General features: G+C 38.1%; 2 protein-coding genes across 7 annotated transcripts in view; one reads left to right on the top strand and one right to left on the bottom strand.

Moving 5' to 3' along the window:
- The window catches only part of NUDT2 (nudix hydrolase 2), a 101324-nt gene that overhangs the window by 57535 nt on the left and 27478 nt on the right, over positions 1–16311 (top strand). The gene's annotated exons all lie outside the window — the stretch shown is intronic.
- The window catches only part of KIF24 (kinesin family member 24), a 79064-nt gene that overhangs the window by 48293 nt on the left and 14460 nt on the right, over positions 1–16311 (bottom strand). For 4 of the 6 annotated variants that reach the window (XM_072728080.1, XM_072728077.1, XM_026008962.2 and 1 more), the window contains exon 2: positions 2006–2653. In XM_072728080.1, the coding sequence (XP_072584181.1) occupies positions 2006–2628 (623 nt within the window). In that variant the 5' untranslated portion in view covers positions 2629–2653. Of the gene's footprint in view, positions 1–2005; positions 2654–2941; positions 3049–16311 lie in introns of those variants that run through there. The other 2 variants (XM_072728078.1, XM_072728081.1) reach the window with 2 other exon arrangements.

The raw sequence follows: 16311 nt of genomic DNA, 5'->3' as shown, positions 1-16311 counted from the left end.
GTCATCCCACTCACTCCCCCTAAGAGTCTAAGAGCCTCCACATATCCTAATTATCTTTACAACTAGAATCAGACCTAGAAGAGGTGATACTTAATATGTGCCACATAAATGAAATAGCAGTATTTAAACTAAAATATTCATTCTGTCCAAATAAATAATATAAAGGGGTATCTTTATTTATAAATAATTCCAGTTTAGATTTTTATGTGTTGTTCAATACAAGATTGTAATATTCAAGAAAATATCTCTTCTTTTACCAGAGCTAACTAATAGGACAGAAACAATCCTGGCTTTGATAGTCATGGAACAATCTAGTTCTCTAACAATTAAAAGAAGAAGAGTACTATATACTCTATGCTCTGCTAAACCAAATAAAGTTTTCAGAAATACTATAAAATGCACTATGTATTTCAAATTACTAAAAGCACTTTTACCTGTAAAATTGAGTCTTTTATTTTTGGGGTGAATAAAAGAACTGGTTATGAGATCCTCTGAAACCTTAGCCAATATAAGACCAGATGTAAATATATACCTTGTTTTAAAGTATGAATAATAGCCTTAAAAAAGAAAAGGAAAGAAAAGGAAATGTGGCTTAAGTATGTATTTTGTTTCAGGATGCCTGGGTGGTTCAGGTGGCTAAGTGTCTGCCTTTAGCTCAGGTCATGATGCCAGGGTCCTAGGATTGAGCACTGGGCTCCGTGCTCAGGAGGGAGCCTGCTTCTCCCTGCCGCTCCCCCTTTACTGTGCTCTTTGTCAAACAAATAAAATCTTAAAAAAAAAAAAAGAAGGTATTTTGTTTCTCCACAACTTGCCATGTATAACTTTTAAAATAACAAAACAACAAATATGTGTTATTTTTAAAAGAACATGCTTTCTATTATACCAATTCTGGTATTAGAGATTATTCAATATTTCAGCTCCTAGGGACCTTTTTTTTTTTTTTAATTTTTTTTTTAAAATTTTTATTTATTTATGATAGTCACAGAGAAAGAGAGAGAGAGAGAGGCAGAGACATAGGCAGAGGGAGAAGCAGGCTCCATGCACCGGGAGCCTGATGTGGGATTCGATCCCGGGTCTCCAGGATCGCACCCTGGGCCAAAGGCAAGCGCCAAACCACTGCGCCACCCAGGGATCCCTCCTAGGGACCTTTATTTCAACATTTAACTTAAAGCACTAAGTGAAAATAACTTATTGTCACCCTGAGTCTCAAAGTCTAAGCTACATTAAAATGTCTTAGTCTTCTGCAATCACCAAAATCATATGTTCTTGCAGGGCTGGAATAGAAAAAAGCACTCAAAATCAGGACCATATTTCAATGTGTGCAGGTAAACTAATTGCATGAAAGAACTACTTAATTTGGGCAGCCTGGGTGGCTCAGCGAGCGGTTTAGCGCCGCCTTCGGCCCAGGGTCCAATGAGACCCGGGACTGAGTCCCATGTCGGGGTCCTGCATGGAGCCTGCTTCTTCCTCTGCCTGTGTCTCTGCCTCTCTGTCTCTGTGTCTCTCATGAATAAATAAATAAAATCTTTTAAAAAAAAGAAAAAAGAAAGAATTACTTAATTCAACTACATGCTCTTTGTTTTTAAGCTCTATATCTCCTGGTTGAAGTGCATTTGATAGCCTTAAAAAAAAAAAAAAAAAAACCTGTGGAATACGCACATTTTTTCCATTGCAGAAGGCCAGTTAACTATTTTACCTTCAAGGATGCATTATATGTATCATGTTACACTATAATAAATAATAGAAATAGGTCTGCTAACGGAATAATAGCAGATCCTGGCAAGTAGCAGCTGTTTGACATACATGAACAATATCATCTTTCTCCCATCTGGAAAGTCCCAATTCCTCATGAACTTCACCCCATCAAGGTACTGCTATTATTACTGCAGAAGCTGTTCACTGTAATTTTCTGTAAATAAGGAGTGGGTGCTCTTAATCATGGAGGCTTGCCCTTGCCTGATGCTACCCTCTCCATCATACCCCCCAAAAAGATAAAAATGATTACCTGCTACAAGAACGAGGGATTCCATAGTTATACCCTGAAACATGAGAGATTCTTTGAATAATGGGAATATCATAATCCCCCAGGATTGGAGAAAAGTGATTTGATGAAAAGAGTGAAGTGTTAGTTTCTGTTTGCACATAGGAACCAGCAGCTGTAGCATTCAGAATTCTTGTTTTTGTATGGTAATGGGAATCATCCGGCAGTATGTGTTCCAGCACTTTTAGGTAACTAGACTTCTGTTCATTTACAGAAAAATCTGATAAACTGCACATTTCAAACCCATTGTTGTTGGTAGTTCTGTCTTTGTCGTCAGCAGGAGAATCAAAATGCAGTTGCCGGCGAGGGCCAGATCTGGATTCCCAAGGCTTACTGCACAGGCGGTTTGTCTGAAGAGGATGATCTGGGCTACCGACTTCTTTATCTTCTTCCTGCATAATTTTAATGATTTTGATAAGTTGGAAGAGACGTTTGCGGTCATTCATGTCACGGACTCCCAATTTAGAGTAGTCTTTCATTGTAACGTTGGCTAATTCATCTATTTTTCGAAGGCCAAGGGCAGTAAAATGAGGATAATACTGTGCAAGTTCAGCTTCACAAAGACATTCATACAACCAGGATGTCATTTTTGTGAATGAGTTTCTATAAATTCTGAAAAAGAAAAAAAAAGCCATTTATTTGAAATAACGGTATATATAATTATTTTGTTAAAAAATTAAAATCACAAAACAAACATGCAGAAAAATTCATTCTAGCATGCCAAGTTTTCAAAATACATTTTTCTTCTGAAATAATTAAACAGTACAGTGCATAAGGAAAGATGCTTATGATGCATTTGTAGTAATAGATGTAATTTGTTCATCTGCTTAATACAAATAGAACTTCAATTGTATACATACACAGGTACATGTACACACACACACAATGCAAGTTACTTACTTAATTCTAGGGAGTTCCTTCCAACCTTGCAATGTCTACTTAACACATGTCACAAACTACTGAAACCTTGTTCCCAACCACTGATTGTAGCAAGACTAATTTTAGATGTTCAAGTTAATGTCAAGGCATGTTGCACAACTGTTTCCTATGATTAATGAACAAAGGCTAAGAACTCTTTCAGAATGGAAAGCAGAATTAAATAGCAAACCACAGAACTGATATAACTCAGAGGAAATCACATTTGTATCTGCTGAGTACTGGCAAAAGTTAGTTGAATAAAGAGGTAAAAACATCATTAATTCAGAATCTAATTCAGGATCTCAGATCATTCTAAAAGGTAGGTGAAGGTAGGTGGTTGTAGATGTTAACTTGTACAGAATATGAATACAATAATTTTCCTAGGATAAATAAAATAAATAAGTAAATAACCTAGGAAATGGTCAAAATTTTATATGGTTGTTGGAGCACCTGGCTGGCTCGGTCAGAAGAGTATGTGACTCTTGATCTTAGTTTGGAGATCTCTTTGATCTTGGTCATGAGTTTAAGCCCAAAGTTGGATATAGAGATTACTAAAAACAAAAATAAGATTTTAGGGGCACCTGGGAGGCTCAGTCAGTTAAGCATCCAGCTCTTGATTTCTGCTCATCAGGATCCCAGGTTGTAAGCCCCACATTGAGCTCGGCACTCAGTGTCTGCTTGAGATTCTCTCTCTCTCCCCGCCCCTCTATCAATCCTCCCCTTGCACTCTCCTCTCTCTAAAATAAACAAAATCAAATAAATAAATAAATAAATAAATAAATAAATAAATAAATAAATAAAAAAATAAAGATTTCAAATGGTCAAATACTGTAATTCTCAAAAAATTTTAACACCAAGGTATTTAATCAAATACTAATAAATGATGTGTTAATAACACAAAATCCTAGTCTATTACTGAAGTCAGGACCCTGAGGAATTCTCTACACCACTGTTAATCAAGTTCAAGTTTGTGAAAATATTAAAAACTACATTTTCTCAAACTGTTTTATAAGCTCAGTTTTCAAAATTCAGTTAGTGAATTCTCAGTAAAGATTTTTTCACTTTAATTTATATTTTGTCTTCATTCTAAGAGAAACAGAGTTGAGGGCCAGGTAATAAAGGTGATTAGAGTAACTTCTATAATTAACTTTGGAGGAAACACTACTTAGGGTGAGGAAAAGGCTACACATCCTAAACTCATCCATTTGTGGAAGATTTGAGGGCGTGGGGGAAGGCCACAAATTCTTCGCATGTCCTTTCAAGAGGCAGTGTCTTTTTCCTCCCATTGCATCTAGGTTGGCCTTGTGACTGTTTTGCCTAATAGAATGTGGTGGAGCAACACTGTGTGACTTTCTTGCCTTGGCCTCAAGAACCCTTGCAGCTTCTGCTGTTCTCTTGCAACTCTTCTACTGCCATGTGAAGAAGTCCAGCCGACAGCCATCATTAAAGCCACATTTGTGAGAGAAGCCATCATACTATTTAGCCCCAGTGGCACCACCAAATGACTGCAGCCACATGAGTGACCCTTGGTGAGACCAGAATTACCTAGTTAGGCCTAGCCCAAATATGTGACTAATAGAACTGTGGGTAAATAAAATAGTAATTGTTTTAAACCACTTAATTTTGCAGTAGTTTACTACATAGCAGTAGATACTGCCAACACTGCTTCTATGCCTTCTAACACTTCTTCTATGCCTTGTATCTTTGCCTGAAATGTTCCCAATCCCCTCTGTCTCCTAAAATGAGTTATGCCCATTCTTTCAAAATAGCTCAAGAGCTCTCTGCCCCACCCTCTCATGAAGCCTTTCATTTCTCATCCTCTTCTACCATTTTACCACTAATCACCCTATGCAGTAGCCAAATCAGGCCACCAATCCCTTTACTACAGTTTCTTCTACTGAAATATCTGTCTTTCCTAAGAAAAGCCCTACTTATATTTTTCTTCTTTGAGGTATGCCCTAGGCAAAGGATTATTAGGATTTCCTCTGTACTTTAGTAATAATAACTAATACTGTTGAGCATTTATTACGTAGCAGGTACTATTCTTCTAAGTACTATTTGTTAACCTTCAAACAATTCTATGCAGTAGATACATGCACAATCTTCAGTAAGTTAGTAATTTAATATCTATGAAGCTCATTTTTCTCAACTGTTAAAGGGGAATGTAATAGTGACCACAGTTCCTAGGATTAGGATTCAATGAGAAAATACTTGTGAAACTTTCAGCATAATACCTGGCACATACTCAGTGCCCAATTATTACTACCATGGTTTGTTTGTTTATTACTATCTTTGCCTAGCACAGAAGCTAGAACAGAATAAGCCTTTGACATTTTGGTGTGCTTTAAGTTACTTCCAAGCAATTATATTTCCTACTTGGCTCAGCCTAACCCAGAACAGCAGGTTAGGTGCTATGCAGTTTTCTTAATTTCTACAGGTTGTACAAAATCCTGTATTTCACACACCCATTCCTTTGGAACATACCAAACTCTGATTACCATGACATCTACTGCATCCCTTTATCAGTACCTGAAAGACTAATGTCTTCATCTTGCAATGCTTGGATATCCCATAATGTCATGGGAGGGGAAGATGCTGGAGACAGCAGTAATCTGGATATGTAAATTAAAGCAGCCACTGTCATACTTCTACAAAAATTGGGAGCATGCTGCCTTTCTGAGCCCTATACTTAACCCACTTTCTTTTGTTTTACTTTTTGTGTTTTCTTTTCTCAGTGCAAAAAGGCATTTTTATTAAAGCACAAGGATATGACCCATGGGTAGAAAGAGCTGCTCTTTTGTTCTAAAATTCGATATGCTAAATAAAATAAAATAAAATAAAATTCGATATGCTTTTTTAGTACACATTCCATTTTACAAGGGTCTAACATCCTCCTTCTTCTGGGGTAAACATCAGAATCACCATAGGAACTTAAAAGTATTAAGATACTGAGCTCCATCTCAGATACATAGAAAAATAAAAAACAAAACCAAAAAATTTCCCAGATATATTTTTTAAGATTTTATTTATTTATTCACAAGAGACACAGAGAGGAAGAGACATAGGCAGAAGGAGAAGCAGGCTCCATGCAGGGAGCCCATGTGGGATCCGATCCTGGATCCCAGGATCACGCCCCGAGCGAAAGGCAGACGCTCAACCTCTGAGCCACTCAGGCATCCCAAATTTCCCAGATATTAAGGGAGACAAGCATAAGAACACTGAAAAAGTTCCCCAGGTGATTTAGTCCACTGAGCTTGATCTATCAAAATTACAAATGCAAATGCACTGACCCAGCAATTCCACTTCTAGGAACCTATCAGATAGATACTGTGGACAAGTACAAAATGACATAAGTAACAAAGTTGTTCACTGCAGCACTTTATATACTAGCAAAGAATTAGTACAGATAGGGACTAGTTAAATAAATAACAGTAACCCATTAAATGGGATACTACGAAACAATTACAGAGAATAAATAAACTCTCAATATATTATTGAAGAAAAAGTAAACTCTCCAATATATTGAAGTGACTAAAGCAAGGTACAAAACAGTTTGTATGTTTGTAAAGGTTTGTAAAGGTACCATTCATTGAAGAGAAAGAGAACTATTTATAATAAATCTATATATTTGCTTATCAGGCATAAAGTGTCTCTGATAGGATGCACAATAAAGTAATAGTATTGGTCTGGGGGGGGAGGGGAACTAGTTGGTAGAGGGCAAGCATGGGAAGGAGACTACTATATAGCAATAAATGTCACTAGCTATTGCCTTTCCTATTGTTATTTCTATTTTACTGCTGTCTTCATCACCCAGAGCAGGACCTAGAACAGCTGTTTTTTTAACTTTTGAAACTATGTGACTATATATTTTATTTTAAAAATATATCTCTAAATCCATCTACCTCGCTCCCTCCCTTCTCAAATTGACCTGAGAAAACTACTTGTTGCTATTGTTTTTCCCTCTAGCTTTTTATTTTTTAATGCATTTTTACATTTTATATAACATTGTACACATAACTATATTGCAATCTACTTTTTTAACATAAGCATTTTTTTCTTTCTTTTCTTTCTTTCTTTCTTTCTTTCTTTCTTTCTTTCTTTCTTTCTTTCTTTTTTTCTTTCTTCCTTTCCTTTCCTTTCCTTTCTCTTTTCTTTTCTTTTCTTTTCTTTCTCCCTTTCCTTTCCTTTCTGATTTTATTTATTTATTCATGAAAGACACAGATAGAGATAGAGACACGGGCAGAGGGAGAAGCAGGCTCCCTGTAGGGGATCCATTCCTGGACCCCCAGGATCACGCCCTGAGTTGAAGGCACACACTCAACCACAGAGCCACCCAGGCGTACCAACATAAGCATTTTCATATGCTGTTTGTTATAGCCACTAAAAACAATTCACATAATTATAATGTTTGACAAATATGAATTACCCCATGGAGATGTGATTTCACTCTCCAAACTTCTATAGTGTTTCAATTGTAAAACCGATAGGGTACTTTTTACAGACTTATATATATATATTTTTTATTTATTGCCATTCTTGTTCTAGAGGTGATGTAAGGTGGCTCTGCCTTATACTATAGTGTGAATTCTTCAAGAGAAAAAGCAATATGATCTTCTCAGTCTAGCTAGAATGGTGTGTATCAAGTATTGGTTGAATGAACACAATCTGCTTAGACAGTACAAAGAACAAAAAGTTCTACCATTTCTACTTTTTAACCAAGGCAACTACAGGATTACAACATTGCATGAAGCTTGCTTATGTGGTGGCTAAGGAGCCATTTTCTCGGATTCCTAACTCTCTACAAGTCCCATCACTCAAAGTAATGGGGACAACCTCAGAGCCCTTACAAACTAGAAGGGCCTGGTACACACTGTATCTTTAGCAATGTCACCTTGAACACTTCATATAGTTCAAAAAAACATTTCATGTAACAAGGCTAATCACATTATTTCGGCACATAGTGCAGTGATACTACTTTGACAATCTGATTAAACTAAAATTTATTGTTGTATTTTATGCCAAGAACTATGTTTAAGTCCTTTACATAAACTATTTTATTCAATCTGGCTAAACCAGATTTCCATTTTACTTTTATAAGATTTTATGTATGTATGTATGTATTTGAGAGAGAGAGCAAGCAAGCAGGAGGAGAGCAAGCATGAGTGGGCGCAGGAGTGGCAGAGGGAGAGGCAGACTCCCTGCTGAATAGGGAGCCCAGTGTGGGGCTTGATCCCAGACCCCTGAGATCATGATCTGAGCCAAAGACAGATGCTTAATCCACTGAGCCACCGAGGCACCCCACCGAGATTATTTTAAACATGTCAGTAGACTACCAAAGAGTTTGTTTAGTAGTAACTAATATAGGGATGCCTGGGTGGCTCAGTGGTTGAGCATCTGCCTTTGGCTCAGGGTGTGATCCTGAGGTCCAGGGATCGAGTCCCCCACTGGGGCTCCCTGTGAAGAGCCTGCTTCTCCTTCTGCCTATGTTTCTGACTGTGTCTCTTATGAATAAATAAAATCTTTAATAAGTATATATTTTAAAAATATTTATCTTGGGCAGCCCTGGTGGCTCAGCGGTTTAGTGCCACCTTCAGCGCAGGGTGTGATCCTGGGGTCCCGGGATCGAGTCCTACGTCGGGCTCCCGGCATGGAGCCTACTTCTCCCTCTGCCTGTGACTCTGCCTCTCTCTCTCTCTCTGATGAATAAATACATAAAATCTTAAAAATAAACAAATAAATAAAATAAATAAAAATAAAAATATCTTTAAATATGTATGTGTATATTTTTATTGAGATATAACTGAAACACATTTTCAATATACAATATGATTCAACATTTGTATATACTGCAAAATGACCAGAAGTCCACTTAACATCTGTCACCATATAGTTACCGGATTTTTTCTTATGACAAGAGCTTTTAAGATCTACTCTCTTAGAAACTTTCAAATATGCAACACAGTATTATGAGCTATAGTTGCCATGCTGCACATTATACCCTATAACTTATAACTGAAAGTTTGTACTTCTTGACTCCTTTTACTCATTTTCGCCCACCCTCACAATTCCTACTTCTGGCAACCACCATTCTGGCCTCCATATCTAGGAGCTTACTTTTATAGTTTCTTTGGGATTCCATATATAAGTGGGATGATACAGTATTTGTCTTTGACTTAGCATAATCCCCTCAAGGTCCATCCACACACACATATATTCTACTTCTTTATCCATTTACCCCTTGATGGACATTTAGGTTGTTTTCATATCTTAGCCAATGTAAATAATGTTGCATATATCTTTTTGAGTTAGTGTATTTGTTTTCTTTGGATAATTCCCCAGAAGTGGCATTGCTGAGTCATATGGTAGTTCTATTTTTATTTTTTTTAATTATTAATTTATCTTAGAGGCAGGTGGAGGTAGGAGGGAGAAGCCAGGAGTGAGACAGAATCAATCCTCAAGTAGACTCCGGGCTGAGCACGGAGCCCAACGTGGGGTCCAGGCCCAGGACCCCAAGATCATGACTTGAGCCAAAATCAAGAGCAGGCCACTCAACCAAGCCACCCTAGTCCCCAATTTTTATTTTTGAGGAATCTCTATAGTGGTTGTACCAATTAACATTCCCACCAGTAGTGCACAAGGACTAGTTTCTCACTAACCTCCTCTCTGGAATGTTATCTCCTGTCTTTGATAATAGCCATTCTATTAGGTGTGAGGTGATAGCTCAAAGTGTTTTGTTTTGTTTTGTTTTAAAGATTTTATTTATTTATTCATGAGAGAAACAGAGAGAGAGAGAGAGAGAGAGAGAGAGAGGGGCAAAGACACTGGCAGAGGGAGAAGCAGGCTCCATGCAGGGAGCCCGATGTGGGACTCGATCCCGGGACTCCAGGATCATCCCCCGGGGCTGAAGGTGGTGCTAAACCACTGAGCCACCCAGGCTGCCCTCAAAGTGGTTTTGATTTGCATTTTCCTGATGTGAGTGATGTTAAACATCTTTTCATGTACCTGTTGGCCATCTATGTGTCTTTGAAAAAATGTTCAGATCCTCTGCTCCCCTTTTTTTCAGATTGTTTATTTTGCTATCGAGTTATGGGAGTTCTTTATATATTCTGGATATTAACCCTTTATGAGATATATGGTTTGCATGGGACGCCTGGATGGCTCACTGGTTAGGTGTCTGCCTTCCAGCTCAGGGCATGATCCTGGAGTCCTGGGATCAAGTTCCACATTGGTCTCCCTGTGTGGAGCCTGCTCCTCCCTCTGCCTATGTCTCAGCCTCTCTCTCTCTCTGTGTGTCTCTCATGAATAAATAAAATCTTAAAAAATACATGATTTGCAAATATTTTCTCCAAAATATTTTCTCCAGTTCAGTAGGCTGCCTTTTCATTTTATTGGTGGTTTCCTTTGCTGTACAGAAGGTTTTTAGTTTGATGTAGTCCTATGTGTTTATTTTTGCTTTTGTTGTCAAATCCGAAAAATCATTGCCAGAACTGACATCCAAGAGCTTAACATCTATGTTTTCTTTGAGAAGTTTTATGGTTTGAGCTCCTACATTCAGTCCTTAATCCAAATTAACTCAAATTTAATTTTTGTGTATTTGCACATTGCTGTCCAGTTTTCCAAGAAAATATTTAAATTTAAACATGTATGTATGTATATATGTATATATTTAAAGATTTTTTTTAATTCCAAAAAAAGATTTATTTTTTTTTTAAGATTTTATTTATTGATTGATGAGACACATAGAGAGAGAAGCAGAGATACAGGCAGAGAGAGAGGCAGGCTCCATGCAGGAAGCCCAATGTGGAACTCGATCCCAGGATTCCAGGATCATGCTCTGCATGGAAGGCAGGTGCTAAATCGCTGAGCCACCCAGGGATCCCCAAATATTTATTTTTAAATAATCTCCACACCTAATGGGGGCTTGAATTCACAACCCTGAGATCAAGAGTTGCATGCTCCACCAACTGAGCCAACAAGGAGCTCCTAAATATATACATATGTTTTAAGATTTATTTATTTGAGAGAGGGAGAGAATGTGTATGCAGGCACACATGCAAGGTGGAGGCAGGGGAGACAGAGGGAGGTGGGGACAGAATTGAAAGCAGACTCCCCACTGAGCATGGAGCCAGATGTGGGGCTTGATCCCACAACTCTGAGATCATAACCAGAGCCGAAATTAAGAGTCCAATGCTTAGCTGACTGAGCCATCCAGGCACCCTCTCAAAATATATATTTTTAAAGATTTATTTGAGAGCGAGAGTGAGTGAACATGTGAGCAGGGGAAGGAACAGAGGGTGAGAGACAAGCAGACTGAGTGCAGAGCTTGAGGCAGGGCTCAATCTCACAACCCTGAGATAATGAACTAAGCCAAAATCAACAGCCCAAAGCTCAACCGACTGAGCTACCCAGGCACCTTTAAACAAGTATTTTTAAAATCCTTCTTTTTTTCCCCTTCTATTCCACTGACTTCTTGCATAAACCAAGTATGTTCCAAGTATGAGACATACTAAAACAAAACAAAACCATTGTTTATTTGAAATTCAATTTTAACTAGTATCCTTTTCTGTTTTGGCCTAATCTTGCAATCCTATATTAGAATAAAGTTCCACATTTCAGGCAAAAATACTTCATCGGTGTTACATGTACTTTAAAATACATTACCATCACATCAGAATATATGCAAATATCTACTAGAATTGCAGCCGGATTCCTTCATTGTAAAGTTCTCTCATCAGCTAATGAATCCAATGGTTTCATCCAATGATGACTGCTACCTGCCTCAATTATTTCATGAGGGGTTGCAAAATGGTGATTTCCTGAATATATCATTATTGTTGGAATTTTCCTGTAAAGAAAAACTTGTCAACAACTAGGGCTACTTGATTATCCAAAGCAAGAGTTTGTACATGAAGACAGGGATGGTATCTAAGGAGTTCCTTTAGGATTTGGGGGGAGTAGGGTGCTTTTAAAAAATTCACTATTAACTCATGGTTTTTTTTATATATATATATATATATTCCATGTGTTTCAATCAATTATCTTGACAGCTTCATCTTGTATATTCCTGACCAAAGCCTAAAATTGGCTTTCCCCCAAGAAACACGAGTTTCAGGCAGCCCTGGTGGCCCAGCGGTTTAGCGCTGCCTTCAGCCCAGGGAGTGATCCTGGAGACCTGGGATCGAGTCCCACATCGGGCTCCCTGCATGGAGCCTGCTTCTCCCTCTGCCTGTGTCTCTGCCTCTCTCTCTCTCTCTCTCTCTCTCTCTGTCATGAATAAATACATAAAAATCTTAAAAAAAGAAAAAAGAAACTAGTGTTTCTCTGTCTTAGAAGTAGCTGCCACTGTCCTACATCCAGCTAAAAATGATGCATTCCCTGCAAGTCTGAAGTACAAAGGGCCTGAGCATTAGGGAAAGAGGAGATCAGGAATAGCTCTATACAGCCACAACTAATCCAGAATGGTCACTTCTTACTTCATATTTGAGTTACTGAATATTCTCTCTAGGTCAATTTTCTTTTTCTTTTTTTTTTTTCTAGGTCAATTTTCAACGTCAGTGTCAACTCCAAACAATTAGTTTTGGCTTCTGGAAGTATTTATTAAGGATTTTGAGGATTTTAAACCATTAATAGAATACAGGATGGGAACTGGGGGAAGGGGTATTGTCAAGTCATTTCCATTTTGTTTCTTGTGCTATATATTGGAACTAAGAATTTGCCACTAACACCTTTGCCATGTTGTGACTATAATGATGTAAACAGACTCCTGCAACATAAAGGTGATAGGATGCAGTAACTGCTAAAAAGCAAAACAATCACACAAATGGCATATAGAGTCAAAATTTTTAGTAAATTAAGTATTTCAGATATTTTGAGGAATTTGACCTTAAATGTCTTCTACTACTATTAGTTCATAAAATTTCAGATAAAAATGACAAATAGGTAAAGCAAGACTTAGAGATCAAGGCTAATGACTGTTAATTTTATTTAGTGCTTGAACATTCCTATTACATAAACTACAAAGTATATAAAAATATATACAAATATTCATACAAATTCACAAGTACATATCTGTGCTTTCTCCCCTCCTACACACATGGTAAATAATCCAAATCTATTTTTTCTTATTAAGCCCTTATTAAAAGTTGGAATCCCATTTTTTGAGTGTATGTACACAATAGTGTACAATTCTATGAATTTTGAGAGTTGTATATACCTGTGAAACCACCACAAGTAGAGCACAGAACATTTTCATTACTCTCAAAATGAGATTCCTCATGCCTTTTTGCATTCCATTCTTTTCTCCGCCCCTGGCCCTGGGCAACTACTGATCTGCTTTCTGTCACCATATATTGGATTGCATTTTTTAAAATTCTATATAAATGGAATTATACAATATAGTCTCTTTTGTATCTGGCTTCTTTCATTTAGCATAATGATTTTGAGATTTATCTGTGATATACATACCACTCCCTCATTTTACTCAAAAGGAGAAAGACTGGAATGAATCAGTGAGTGGCCCAAAGTAACATAGCTCAAGTAACAGTTCTAAGATTGGAACCTAAGTCTTCTCATGGCTAGTCCCATGTTCTTTCCACTATTCCATGCTGCCTCCTTCACAAGTAGTGGCAAAGATAACCACACTGCCATCCCCTTGTCACAAAAGACCTACCATCTATACCACTCAGCAGGAGAGCAGCCTCCTGCATCTGTTCTGCAGCAGGAAATGGCTCACAGCTGTCACCACCAAGAAAATTCCCTGCAAATCAATGAAATCCAAATGGTGCCAGAAGGAGGGCAGGGCGTGTGTGTGTGTGTGGTGGGGGGGGGGGGGGGTTGTGTTTAAGATCTATTTTATTTGAGAGTGAGCAAGTGAGCAAGGATGGAGAGGAGAGGGGCAGAGACAATCTCCAGCAGACTTCCCACTGAGAAGCCTGATGCAGGGCTCAATCCCGTGACTGTGAGATCATGACCTGAGCCAAAATCAAGAGTTGGATGCTCAATTGACTGAGCCACCCAAGCACTCTAATAGGCAGATTTTTATATGTAGGGCTCATTCACATTCAATGCCACAAGTATGCAGGGTTCTCCTTTGTAACACCCAGAATCTGTGAGGTCTCAGCTGTTAGGGTAGCAATCAGAAATAGTCTTGGAAGAAATCCAATTGGCAGAAATTCAAACTTTCTTATCCTGGTGTTAGAGAAAATCAACTGGAAGGGGAATACATGTAACTTTATACAAAATTAGGGAAGTTTATACACATTCCACAATATGGATAAGATCCAACTGAATTTCACATGTTCTCTCAAACTCTCCATTCATCTACCTCAACTCTGGAATTTTATCCACCTAAACTGCCTGAAACTGAACTTGGAATCAGATCTCAGTCATCTAACTGTAAACTTAGGCAAAGTCGGTTTCTCTGAGTTTCATCTGCTCTCAAAGAACGCAATAAGATATTTATATAAAACTAATTTGAAAACTGTAAAGTACTCCATAGGATGGGGCCATGCTCTCTTATTCAGCACTGGATCAGTGTTTCTGCATGTAGGAAGTGCTGGCTGCCTGACTAGATACAAATAGGCACACCATATAAAGACTTTTAACGCTGTTAAAAGATGGTTTCTATTGTCTGGTGAAAAGTTGAATATATAACATAGAATTAAAAGGCAAAGGATTAGAGATACTAAAGTAGACATATTTGCAAAATATACTAATTAATAGTAATACTATGTGTAGGCTTCTATTCAAACTATTTCATCAATGACAATTATAGGAGTACTTTTTTTTATTTAAGATGTTATTTATTTATTCATGAGAGATACAGAGAGAGAGGCAGAGACATAGGCAGAGGGAGAAGCAGGCTCCCTACAGGGAGCCTGATATGGGACTTGATCCCAGGACCCTGCGATCACGACCTCAGCCAAAGGCAGACACTCAACCACTGAGCCACCCAGGTGCCCCTGTATGAGTACTTTTCTCTTCATTGGCATAGTTAACATAAATGTCTGATTATGTATATAATGTAGAAATATTAGATGATGCTATATATTAAAAGACCAACACTTGATACAAATACAAGGCATGTGTATATATGGTCTTATTCTATTTTTCTTTTAATCATCTTTACTTATATATAATAAACAAGACCCATTTTAGAAGTATAGTTCTATGAGTCTTGACAAAATACAATCAAGACAGTCTCATAAATCACCTCTAAAATTTCCTCATCCACTCTTGGCAGTCAACCCTCTCCTCTACTCTGGGCCCAAGGTAATCACTGACCTGCTTTCTATCACTGTAGAGGAGTTTTATTTTCTAGAATTTCACATTAAATAAAATCATACAGTGTCATTGTTACTTTATTTTTTTTTAAGATTTTATTTATTTATTCATGATAGACAGAGAGAGAGAGACAGAGACACAGGCAGAGGGAGAGGGAGAAGCAGGCTCCATGCAGGGAGTCTGACATGGGACTTGATCCCGGGACCCCAGGATCATGCCCTGGGCTGAAGGCAGGGGCTTAAACCACTGCTGAGCCACCCAGGCTGCCCTCATTGTTACTTTAAATCCATGTGACATATAGAGTTGCAACTCTATGTGTGATTTTTCTTTCTTAGGCCTTTGGAAACAAAATGATACCAATTTTCATAACTTTTTTCTGGCCTAGATGACATCTGCTAATAAATGAAGATATTTCAGTCTAAATTTTTTAAGTCAACCTGAGAAAAACAGGAGTTAGTGAAACAAATATACATATAGTGTCAATGACTTGGAAAAAATATTCCTTATAAAACATTCTTTGAAGCAATCCTATGGGTAAATTGTGTGTGTGTGTGTGTGTGTGTATGTATATATATATATTTTTTATTTTTATTTTTTAATTTTATTTATTTATGATAGGCACACAGTGAGAGACAGAGAGGCAGAGACACAGGCAGAGGGAGAAGCAGGCTCCATGCACCGGGAGCCCGACGTGGGATTCGATCCCGAGTCTCCAGGATCGCGCCCTGGGCCAAAGGCAGGCGCCAAACCGCTGCACCACCCAGGGATCCCCCCCCCCTTTTTTTTTTTACTTCAGTGTGGGAGGGCAAGGGGGTAAATGACAGAGGGACAGGGTGAGAGAGAATCCTAAGCAGGCCCCATGCCTAGCACAAAGCCCACTGCAGGGCTCAATCTCACAACTCATGAGATCATGACTTGAGTTGAAATCAAGAGTCAGACCCTTACTTAACCAACTCAGCCACCAAGGCACCCCAATAAATAGGACATTTTTGCTAAGAGTTCTGCCTTCTATGCCTAGGAAGAGACAACAGTGTAACTAACATGAACCCACTGGCAATATTTCAAAAAAC

This window comes from Vulpes vulpes, chromosome 12, assembly GCF_048418805.1.
Source record: "Vulpes vulpes isolate BD-2025 chromosome 12, VulVul3, whole genome shotgun sequence".
Taxonomy (NCBI): domain Eukaryota; kingdom Metazoa; phylum Chordata; class Mammalia; order Carnivora; family Canidae; genus Vulpes; species Vulpes vulpes.
This window is presented reverse-complemented; position numbering and strand designations above follow the sequence as displayed.